The 12,707-nt window shown below is 42.4% G+C and overlaps 1 protein-coding gene across 4 annotated transcripts in view; it reads right to left on the bottom strand.

Moving 5' to 3' along the window:
• Positions 1-12,707, bottom strand: part of LOC137628879 (uncharacterized) — a 63,602-nt gene that overhangs the window by 27,877 nt on the left and 23,018 nt on the right. For 2 of the 4 annotated variants that reach the window (XM_068360142.1, XM_068360134.1), the window contains exon 5: positions 432-632. The exons of the other annotated variants lie outside the window; for them this stretch is intronic. In XM_068360142.1, coding sequence (XP_068216243.1) covers positions 432-632 — 201 coding nt within the window. The remainder of the gene's footprint in view (positions 1-431; positions 633-12,707) is intronic. 4 annotated transcript variants of the gene reach the window in all.

The following is a 12,707-nucleotide window of genomic DNA, read 5'->3' as shown; positions in this document are numbered from 1 at the left end:
TTAGCAGCATGTCTATGTCGAGTTATCATACAACCTACAGTGCTCGAGGATTCTTGCTTTTCACGCCTGTCTCTGTTACCTAACCCCTGCGAAAAGCAATGGCTGACTGTATATGGGTTCTTATCAAAGCATGGTGTTACCAAAATAAATTCCTCCTTTAAGTCCTACAAATTCCTAATTTCAAGCATTTTTTTCAGCACACCTCTCCAAAAGTTAATATTGAACCAAAATGTGCTTTTACACAACCGAATGTTCAAACTTTAAGGAACACCAATAGAAAAATTAAATTTTTTAATGCAACTATTATAATTATATTCTGATTTAAAGTATGATGAAAATATGAACAGCAAATAAATTTCTCTCGTGACCAGTGTTAACACCAGCTAATTAAATACTGGCCCAATGCCAACACAGCACGAGATACTTCCTACCTCCTTGTAGCAGGCGTGAATAACCAAGAAAAAGTAGACCTCCAAAGCCAGGACCAGACCAAGAATTGTAAGGATTATGAATGCAATTCCCGCATTAACATACAGGAGGAAGACGACAAATGCTATGAAAATTACGAGGCTGAAAAAGACTAACTCCATGAAGCTTGTCACAAGATAAGGGAGCATCATCTTTGGTTTGTTCTGAAAAAAAAAAAAGAGAAGTTATCACATATCTAGTTTAATGAAGGCTAGCTAATACAGTAATACCTTGAGATACGAGCTTAATGCATTCAGGGACCTAAGTTCGAATGTAAATTCGCTCGTATCTCTGATCAATTTTTCCCATATAAAATAACTAAAAAAATTAATCAGTTCCCACCCTCTGAAAAAAAAAACACCTAAAAACAGTATACAGTATTACAGTGAAAAAACATGTTTTAATTGTTTTAATTCACAAACTACGCTCACAAAATAACAAATACCTATGTACTGGTTATGATCTGCAATAAAATGTGACATTATTATGGAGTAATTACCTTCGAGACAGATGGTAGCGGCTAACGGCAGTGTGCGCGGAGGAGGAGGGAGAGAGAATGGGAAGGAGAGAGACTTTATGGCAACACGTTCGGCACGCTACACTTTTGTAACACCTCATAACATAACTTAAACTTTAAATTTAACTTAAATGAAATTAGCTTACTGTACACACTTAAAAATAAATGTTAATCTTACATTACACTAGAATTAATTCTAATTTGTTTTCATTTTAATTTTTTTACTTTTATTCTTCCGGCTTGGCTCTTTTTGGCTCGTTTTTTGACTGGCTTTCACCTTCACATTTTGCCGGCCTTTTTAAAAGGAACCTATCTAGGGATGTTTGCTTCTGTTTCCCCTTCAAAATGTTACAAAAATGCCGTACACAAGTGTCGTCACAAAAGGCTAACACGCACAACTACACACCAACTTGTCCGGGTGCCTCTTTTCCATAAAATCAGAAAACTCCTGCCACTTCGCTAACATGTCTCTGATTTCCTTCTTTATAGCATCCTTCTGCTTGAGGATGGTACATATTGTTCATGTACTCCTCTCATATTGGCGAGCCAGCTCATTCAATCATACACCACTCATGTTTTTCGATTATTTCATGCTTTATTTCTATTGTCATCATACGCTTTTTCTTTTCACTACCCTTGCTTGCACTCGCTTGCTTTGGACCCATTGCTTATTCACTTAATTCCGTACTGATTAACGCAAAAACACATGTAAAAATTGCAAAAACTACGGCCGATGCTCGGAGATAACTCTACGCGATGGAGATCCGACGGGAAAGAGCGAGCGATGCTGTCTTTATGAGCAGCCTCTGGCACACTCGGCAGCCTAGCAGCTGCATAGGGAACCGTCTCGTATCCTCGTATCTCAAATTTGTCTCTTATCTTGGGGCAAAAATTTGCTCAAAACTTTCCTCGTATCTCAAATTTCTCGTATGTTGGGACACACGTATGTCGAGGTACAGTAATACCTTGAGATATGAGCGTCCCAACATACGAGAAAATATAGATATGAGGAGAGTTCTGAGCAAATTTCTATCCAGAGATACAAAGAAAAATTTGAGATATGGCAATGTGTGCGAGAGGCTGCTCACGAGGACACCATCGCTCGGTTTATCCTGTCGGATCTCTGTCGCGTAAAGTTATCTCCGAGCATCGGCCGTATCGTTTTGCTTTTTTACGTGTTTTTTGCGTGAATCAGTGCATAATTAATTAAATAAATAATGGGTCCAAAGCAAGCAAGTGCCAACAAGGGTAGCAAAAAGAAAAAGCATATGATGACAATGGAGATGAAGCATAAAATAATTGCAAACCATGAGAGTGGCATAAGAGTGAGCTGGCACGACAACATGAGAGGAGTAAATCGACTATATGTACCATCCTAAAGCAGAAGGATGCTATAAAGAGCACCAAGCCTTCCAAAGGAGTAACCATCCTTTCCAAGCTGCATAGTGATATTCACGACGAGATGGAGAGACTTCTTTTAATCTGGATAAAAGACAAACAGTTGGCGGGAGATGGCGTGACCGAGACGATTATATGTGAGAAGGCCAGTAGAATCTAAGAGTTGAATGGGAAGCACGCAGCCGAGAATGGGGAGACTTCGACGCAAGCGGAAACCTTCAAAGCCAGTCGTGGCTGGCTGGATAATTTTAAGAAACGGACTGGGATACACTCGGTTGTGAGGCATGAGGAAGCAGCAACTTCCAACGCGAAAGCCGCGGCGGACTTCGTCATAACCTTTGCCTCGGTTATTGCCCGACATGGCTTCATCCTCCAACAAGTCTTCAACGGTGATGAAACTGGCTTTTTTTGGAAGAAAATGCCCAGGGGGACTTTCATCACAGCAGAGGAGAAGAGACTACCGGGCCATAAACCCATGAAGTACCGGTTAACTCTAGTCTTGTGTGCCAATGCCAGCGGTGACTGTAAGGTCAAGCCAATGCTGGTGTACCACTCTGAAAACCCACATGCTTTCAAGAGTCAAAGTATCTTGAAAGAAAAACTGCAAGTGATATGACGCGCTAATGCTAAGGCTTGGGTTACCCGGCATTTCTTCACAGAATGGGTTAATCTGTGCTTTAGTCCGGCAGTCAAAAAATATTTGGCATAGAAAAACCTGCCATTGAAATGTCTCCTGGCCCTCGACAATGCCCCTGGTCATCCTCCTGGTCTTGAAGAGGACATTCTTGATGAATTCAGGTTCATCAAGGTCCTTTATCTCCTACCCAACACCACACCACTCCTCCAACAAGCTATTTATAACTTCAAGAAACTGTAAACAAAGTATTTATTCAAGAAATGCTTCAATGTCACAGACAATACCAATCTCACCCTTCAGGAATTTTGTAAGGAACATTTCAACATTGTACATTGCTTGAAAATTATTGACGATGCATGGCAGGGTGTCACAAGACGAACTCTTAATTCAGCATGGAAGAAATTGTGGCCAGCTTCCGTCGCTGAGAGGGACTTTGAAGGGTTCGATACGACAGACCCTGATGACCCCAAACCTGTTGTGATGGATGAAATTCTCTCTCTTGGAAAGTCCCTGGGGCTGGAGGTAGACAAGACAGATGTGAACGACCTTGTCGAGGAGCATCAGGAAGAGCTCACGACACAGGAATTGATAGAGCTCCGGGAGATACAACATTCAGAGGTGTTGCAGGAGCTTAGTAGCGAGGAGGAGGTGGAAGATGAGGGCTACCTTTCTACGGCAGAAATCAGGTACATGTTTAGCAAAGTGGAGGGAGTTTTCTAATTTTATGGAAAAGAGGCACCCGGACAAGTTGGTGAGTGGTCATACGTTAGCCTATTGTGAAGACACTTTTGTGCATCATTTTCACAACATTTTGAAGGGGAGACAAAAGCAAACATCCCTAGATAGGTTCCTTTTAAAGAGGCCATCAAAAAAGCAGGTAAAAGCAAGGCAAAAAGAGCCAAGCCGGAAGAAGAAAAGTAAAAAAAATTAAAATTAAAACAAAATGTAGAATTAGGTTTAGTGTAACATAAGATTTACATTTTATTTTTAAGTGTGTGTACAGTAAGCTAATTTCATTTTAGTTAAATTTAAAGTTGAATTTATAGTTAAATTTATGTTACATAGTATTACAAAAGTCTCTCTCCTGCCCGCACTCTCTCCCTCCTCCTCCTCCGCACACACAGCCGTTAGCCGATACCGTCTGTCTCGAAGGTAAGAACTCCATAATGTTATATTTCATAACCAGTTCATAGCTATTTATTTTGTTAGCGTATGATGTTGATTACAACCCTTAAAAACATGTTTTTCCTCTGTAATATAGTATTTTTATTATAAAATAAATTTTTAAATATACTTACCTGGTAGTTACATATATATAGCTTAAATCCCGCGTTTCAACGCGGCACGGCAGAAATTCAAATTTCGCGGCAATCGCCGCCATAACAGTAGGTGGTCATACATGAGCGCCATCTCTCATAGGTTCCCAGAACCATCCCCAACATTCTTCAGAAATTCCATGCTTCTGTTTTCAGAGGGGAGGAGGGAGGGACCTTTTATATAATATGTAACTACCAAAAAGTATATTTAAAAATTTATTCCATAATAAAAATACCATTTTTAAATATGTAACTTCCCTGGTAGTTACATATATATAGCTGATTGACACCATTGGTGGTGGGTCGAAAACCTCATCCCCTTGGGAATTCGTATAATTATTAATAGCTACAATAAGTAGTACAAACAATCTGGTTCTAACCTGATAAGAAAGCTGGCTTCACAATTATTCTGCCTCATTTCGCCAGCTTTCCTTAAGAGACTTGCGCTCCACTCAGGGGGCTGTAAAAGTCTCTGTGGGGCTGCCACAAGGTCCTTGACCTTAGCGTGGCTAGACCTCCATCCTTGCAAACCTGGCATAGCCATGGATACTGATTCTCACCACCTACTCAAAATTTTTTTAAAAAGACTAAAATAAAACTAACTTGACTTGCATCCCAGACTGCGACAACCTTCACAAGTACAAGAAAAAAAGGCAAGGGTATATATCAAGTTATCGGGAAGAGGCAGTAGACCCTTCTCCAACTATGACGCCGGAGGTAACGTACGGACCCAGGGAACAGCAATCCTCATACTGGGTTTGGACATCTTTGAGATAGCAGTCTGTGAAGATTGTTTATTTCGCCAGAAAGTAGCCTCCAAAATTGACTTCATTGACCTATCGTGCTTGTAAGCCATTGAAGTTACTACAGCTCTAACTTCGTGTGGTTTTACCTTAAGGATAGGGAAAACTTCTTACTTCACAATTCTGGTGAGTTTCCCTTATCAAATCCTTAATGAAAAAAGCCAGAGTATTCTTTGATAAAGCCAAAGAGGGCTTTTTAACTGAGCATCAGAGGCTGTCTGCTTGTCCTCTCAGGTGTTTGGATGCGTGTAGATAAATATTTTAGAGCTCTCACTGGACAAAGGCATCTCTCCTTTCCCCGTCCAATTGAAGTGAGATAGCTCTGGATGGTAAAAGATCTTGGCCAAGGTCGATAAGGATTCTCGTCTTTGGCGAGAAAGCCTAGCTGAAGGGAGCAAATTGCAGTCTCCATTAAAGCCCACCTTCTTGCTGATGGCTTTTAACTCCCTATTCTTTTGACTGTAGCCAATGTAATTAGGAAAATAGTCTTCTTGTTAAGATCCTTTCAAGATGCCTTGTCCAAGGGTTCAAACCTACTCGAGGTTAAAAAGGCCAGGACTACATCCAGGTTCCAAGAGGGGGTTAGATTGTCCTTCCTCTTAGTCGTCTCAAAAGATCTAATGAGATCTGAAAGATCCTTGTTACCTGACACGTCAATGTGTCGGTGACGAAAGACGGAGGCTAGCATGTTGCCGTAACCCTTGATGGTAGGCACAGCCAGCTTCTCTTTTGTACGCAGATATAACAGAAAATCTGCTATATTGGCTATAGAGGTACTGGTAGAGGAAAGTCTATTATTCATACACCATACTCTTAATATGTCCCACTTGGATTAGTAAACCCTAATAGTGGTAATGTTCAGGGGGTATCTACCAGCCACTCCATCTCCGCAACCCAATGTCTCATGGGCCTCGTTCTTAGGGTATGTGGCTTCTGCGGGAGCTCCGAGAGACCAGTCCATAAGGCTGAAGATTTCTATTGTCTTAAAAATTCCCTTCAGCAGATGGTCCATTTCAGAATTGGACCACATAATCTTAAGACCTGCACATGGCTGACATGCGTAAGGAGTCAACAAGTCTGGAGAAGTCTCCCTGGGAGGAGGAAGGCACTCCAAACCGAGAACTTCCCCAGTCGCATAACACACACTATATCTGGAGGCCGGTCTAGTTGGAGGAAAGGAAAAGGAGGTCTTTCCTAGATCCTTCCTCTGGACGTCCATTGGTTGAGAGTTGAGAAAGTTCTCTAAACCGATCTAGCAAGAACCATCTTCTAGAAGGAGGATATTTTTCGGGGTCTGCCCTTCAAAAACTGAGAGGGCGAGCTCTGAGGCATAGGTCGAGTAAAGTCCTCTGGATACAGGGATGTTAAAACTGTCAGAAGCTTTTTAAGGTCAGCTGTCTGCAGCAAATTCCGAGATTCGTCCTCTAAAACTTTGGCTAAAGGAACATCGATCTCCTGAGACGAATGGGTAGGGGACAAAACCGCGTTATTCTGTCGGTTATCGTCTTCCAAAAAGAACTCATCCTGTCCTGATGGAACATCGTAAAGGATACTATCCAATTGTGAGAAGCATCACGTTTGCGTACTGCAAGTCTCGAGGGAGAGACAGGTTCCAGTGCTTCCACCGTAAGTCCAACATGCTGTAAGGAAGCATCAACATAGTGACCCCCATGCTGCAAGGGTAAGTCCTGCTCGCGTGCGTCCAACGTGCGTTCAGCATGCTGTATGTCAATAGTGTTGACGCGAGGGAGCGTTAGCTGCGCATCCAGAGAGTCTTTAAGGAGAGACAACCACTTGTCTATCATGCAGCGAGGACAAGTCCTAACTACATGCGATCAGCATGCGTCCAGATTGCTGTATGCATCCAGATTGCTGAATGCGTCCATGTTGCCTTGAGGTTCCAGCGTGCTGCGGGACCGCCTGACTCGAAAAAGCGATAGTATCGCATCCAGAAAGTCGCGAAGGAGAGACAACTGTTTGTCTATCATGCTGTGTGGACAAATCCTGACTGCATGCGTCCAGCATAAGTCCAGACTGCTGCACGAGTCCAGTTTGCTGTAAGGTTCCAGCGTGCTGCATGTGTCCCGAAATATAAAATAACGATACAAGTAATTGTGAAACAATAACGATCGTAAAGAGTATTACGTATCTTAAATTGACTGCATTGCATAATTTTACGTGCCATTGAACACTAGCACTTTTAACTATTTCACATTAGATCATAATATAACCTGCCCGTTGCAAAAGATTATACTCTTTCGCCAAGGGCCAGAAAGAAAATACAATAGTATATATGATTAATATTAGTATTCTCAAAATCAAAATATTAAATAACGATACAAGTATTGTGAAACAAAAACGATGGTCAACAGTACTACGAACGTAAATTGACTGTACGCTCGTGAAATCTCTATATCGAAAAATAACTAAGGGAAATATACTAATAGGACAAATATATACTTGAAAATAATATATTTCCCTACATAATAAACATACTTATGCTTAGTAAGTTCATATTTTAAACATTTCTTGCAAGAAAAGAAAATAATTCACACAATGCAAGTCATACTAAGAAGATTACGTCACAGGATTGTGACGTCATCGGGATGGCGGACTGAATTCCTTCAAGGCAATCAGATCTCTCTCTGCTAAGAGTTTACGTCACATAATTGTGGCGTCATAATGTATTAATGTTTAAATGTTTTTCCTTCCATTATATCTTTAAGAGTTGTTCGTTAGTTAATTTAGTCGGGAAAAAAAATTCCTTGATCCCTCAATATTACGAACATAGAAAGAAAACAAATACATATATGCTCCCTGCTAATTACTGTGCGGGAACCAAGAGCAGCTCAAAAGACGGTCTAGCCCCACACACAAAGTTTAACAACAGAGGAACCATCTTGAAAATCAAGTTAAATTAAACTGTCCAAGTTGGACCAGCAAAAAACTATCTTATTCAATATCTTCGATAGATGAAAGGCAGCGAAAGCCATTAACAATAATCAGACAAAAGGTACTTCACCAAATAGTAGAATACTGTAAAGTAATATATAAGCGAAATGAATTTCCTAAGTGTTGACTCTACCAACGGCAGGGAATTTCTGAAGAATGTTGTGAATGGTTCTGGGAACCTATGAGAGATGGCGATCACGTATGACCACCTACTGTTATGGCGGCGATTGCCGCGAAATTTGAATTTCTGCCGTGCCGCGTCGAAACACGGGATATAAGCTATATATACGTAACTACCAGGGAAGTTACATATTTAAAAATGACAAAGTCGTAGATAATTTTTATTTTTCCTAACTATACAAACCTTAGCTATTTAATAGGGGTATTACTTTTGGCATAGATGAAATGACAAACCATTAAAATTTAGCGAGGGTTAATTAACTACCCATACCGCTAGTTAGCGGGGGTAGGGGAGGGTAGCTTGCTACCACACCCCCCTGTGACTGAGCTCGTTTTGCTTGGAGGTAGGACTTCAAAAGGGATAGGGCTGGCGAGCAAGTTTGCTTAAATAGCTAAGGTTTGTATAGTTTGGAAAAATACAAATTATCTAAGAATTTGTCATTTATCCGTAACTGGAATACAAACCACGCTACTTAATAGGGGTGACTCACTCATTAGGTAGGGTGAACATCCCTGCCAATCTGGCTTTTGGCTTTACCCAGGGGCTCATTATCTGAGTATGTCAGTACTCAAAAATAAAGAATCCCTGCACCTCGCTAAAACCTTGCTATGCAAAGTCCGCGGCCTACGCAAGCTGTGTGTTGAGGTACTGTATATAGAAGTGTGACCGTCCAGGTAAAGTTATTCAGAGTTCTTTAGAAGGAAAAACTGTGTAACCAGGACTTTCCCAATAGCACCTCGCCAGGGTATGGGGACGCAACAGTATTAGTCTTAATACTAGGTACACAAGGGAGCAGCTTGAAGAACCTGCGTCACTGAGAAGTTTCCCTTGAATGCCAGAGACATAGCTAGGCCCCTGACATCATAAGCTCTGGGGCGAAGTAGAGGAGGGTCTGGATTCAATATATGGTCTATGACCTTGCGAATCCATGCTGAGATGGTGTTCTTGGTGACCCTCCTCTTGGTCCTTCTTGTGCTGATGAATAGTGCAGGCACATGGGGACGGGCTGCAGAGATACAGCCTCAAACTCCTCACTGGGCATAGTAAGAGATGGTCTGGGTCATCTGTTACAGAAAGAGACTATTAAATCCAGGAGGAGTTTAATCGACGATCCGCTACTCCCGGGTTCTGAGTCTTGGCAATAAACTCAGGGACGAAGCTGAACGTTACCTCTCCCCATCACCTTGAATAGGTGATGTCGTATGAGAGACCATGAAATTCACCAATTCATTTGGCCGAAGCTAAAGCTAGCAGGAACACCATCTTCCAAGTCAGGTGGCGATCAGTTGCCTGGCGTAATGGTTCATAGGGAGGTCTCTTAAGAGACCTGAGAAATCGAACCACGTTCCATGGGGGAGGTCTCACTACTGACTGAGGACAGGTAAGTTCATAACTGTTTGAGTAAGGAAAGTTCTAGCAATGAAAAAATGTCCATTCCTTTCAGTCTGAAGGAGAGGCTTAAGGCTGAGCGATAGCCTTTTACTACCGAGACTGACAGGCCTATTTCTTCATGCAAATACACTAGGAACTCCGCTATTGCTGGAATAGTGGCATCGAGATACCCCTTCCACGACACCAACCACAGAAGACTTTACATTTTGCCTGGTAGACTGCTGCTGATGACTTTCGCAGGTAGGCTATCCAGACATCCTAGTCGCAACTTGTTGCGAAAATCCTCTCTCAGAGAGGAGATGCTGGATAGTCTCCAGGTGCGAAGCCGTAGCGAAGCTACGGCTTTGTGGAATATGTTGGCATGTGGTGGTTGTTTGAGTAGAGTGTCTTGGAGGGAGTTCTCTTGGGGACTCCATTAGGAGTTGCAGAAGGTCCGGAAACCATTCTGCGTGAAGCCATAGCGGAGCTATGAGGGTCATTGAGAGACTGACCGATGTTCTGGCCTTGTTGAGTACCCTCCTCATCAGACAGAACGGGGGAAAAGTGTAAACGTCGATGTTGTCCCACTGTTGTTGGAATGCATCTTGCAAGAGAGCCTTGGGATCTTGGACTGGGAAACAATACAGCGGGACCCTGAAGTTCAGGGCCGTTGCGAAGATGTCCACTGTCGGAGAACCCCTCAAAGTCAGGACTTTGTTGGCTACTAGATGATCCAAAGACCACTAGGTACTCACTATCTGAGATGCTCTGCTCAGGTTGTCGGCAAGCACATTCCTTATGCCCGGAATGAAGCATGCCGATAGTAGTATAGAGTGGATTTTGGCCCATCTCAGTATCTCTACTGCTAGATGGGATAGGTGCTGCAAAAAAGTACCTCCATGCTTGTTGATGTAAGCCACTGCTGCAGTGTTGTCGCTCATCACCACCACTGAGTGGCCCGCCAGAAACTCTTGAAGGGCCAGAAAGACGGCCTTCATCTCTAGGAGATTTAAGTGGAGATACTCTTCTGACTCTGACCAGAGGTCAGAGGTCGTGTGGTGCAGCACGTGGGCCCCCAACCCTTTCTTTTTTGAAGCGCCGGAGAACAGCATCAAATCTGGGGGGAGGACGAGAAGATCAGCTCCCTTTCGTAGGTTCTCATCTGCCACCCACCACTGGAGGTCCGTCCATTTTGCTGATCCCATGGGGATCCGGATGTCCGGGGAATCAAGAGTCTGATTACGCCGGGACTTGAGTCGCCACTGGAGGGATCTGATCCTGAGGCGACCATTGGGAACTAGACGGGCCAGTGATGAAAGGTGACCGAGGAGACGTAACCACGTTTGGGCTGGAAGTTCTTCTCGTCTGAGAAAGGGTCTTGTGAAATAACTCAGCCTTGTTATCCTGTCATCTGATGGGAAGGCTTTGTGGAGATTGGTGTCTATAATCATGCCTAAGTATACCAGTCTTTGAATGGGAAGCAGGGAAGACTTGAGATTTACCATGATCCCCTGAACTTAGCAAAGTCTCAGAAGTTTGTCTCGGTGTTGAAGAAGGGTTGACATCGAGTCTGCTAGGGTTAGCTAGTCGTTCAGATAACAGAGACGGATGCTAATTCTGTGTGCCCAAGATGACACTAGGGCAAACACTGGTGAAAACTTGAGGTGCTGTAGAAAGACCGAAGCACAGCACCTTGAACTGGTACTTTCTGTTGTCTGGGCTGAATCTTAAGAACTTCCTTGAAGACGGATGGACTGGGATCTGGAAGTATGCGTCCTTTAGGTCCAGTGTACACATGAAGTTCTGAGGTCTTACCGCTAGTCTGACAGTGTCTGTCGTCTCCATGCTGAACGGAGTTTGTTTGACAAACTTGTTCAGTGCTGAGAGGTCGATGACTGGTCTCCAGCCTCCAGACGCCTTTCTTATAAGAAAGAGTCGAATGAAGAAGTCTCGGGAACTGTCGAGGACCTCTTGGAGAACGCCCTTCTTCAACAGGGTCTGGAATTCTGCCCGAAGGGCCTGCCCCCTTGCCGATCACATGGCAAGGGAGTCTATTGACACTGGATTCCTGGTCAGGGGAGAGAGAGATGTTATGAATGGGACGCGATATCCTAGACGAATCACGGAGATTGTCCAGGAATTGGCCCAGAGTTGCTTTTACCTATGAGCAACTTTGTAGGCATCCTCCTACTAGTGGGGATTAAGGGGGAGTGCCTATCCTAACATTTGTGGCCTCGGCTGCTCCCTCTAGGATTCTTTCCTCCCCTGGAGGATAAAAGTTGAATGCATTGTTGTGTTATTTTTCCTCAAATAGGCTGTAACATAATTCCAATAATAAGTAAAGTAAATATGGTTTGGTTATATTTATCATCATTTACTGTACCTAGCACTACGCTAGCCTACCAACACTTTAAAAAACTAAAAACGATAAGTTTTGTGGCCCATGACTCGCAGGCTTTGAATGGGTTTGTTGAAACAGAAAATCTATTTTTGAGGGCTAGTGACTTCATGAAATGGGAATTGAACTATACAAAAAGGTATATTTCACAACCTACTGTATCACGAATTGTGGCGAGTAATTTGTCATGTCGTGTATGTTGACACTATTTACACTTAATAGTGTTCTGTTCAAATGAATAACTCTTGATTATCCAATAATAATACATGTAATATTTACATATTAGTATCATCTTAAGAAATAAAACCATAGCAAATTTTAATCCTTTCCATTGTACTGAATATGTTTACAAGTTGATCGGTTCCATCATCATCATCTAGGCATTCCAAATCAGCTGATTGAGGTAAGCGACCAAAAGAATATTACCCATTTCCTAAAAGAAACTAGTACAGTATTACAGTACTAGGACTATCATTTTTGATTGAGCATACTGATCTACAGTAAATAGTTTTATTTAAAATACTTCTCTCATATCTTACTTATGGTTAATTGCACATAGAGGTTTACCGGAGTTTCATCCATGTTGACGATAACCGATATTTTATAATTCTTAGCCGAGATGCGGTTCAGAAAATTATGAATTTTTCTTACTTCTTGAATTTTACG

The sequence above is a fragment of the Palaemon carinicauda genome, chromosome 2 (genome assembly GCF_036898095.1).
Source record: "Palaemon carinicauda isolate YSFRI2023 chromosome 2, ASM3689809v2, whole genome shotgun sequence".
NCBI lineage: Eukaryota > Metazoa > Arthropoda > Malacostraca > Decapoda > Palaemonidae > Palaemon > Palaemon carinicauda.
Note: the sequence above shows the minus strand (reverse complement) of the source record. Positions and strands in the feature narration are given on the sequence as shown.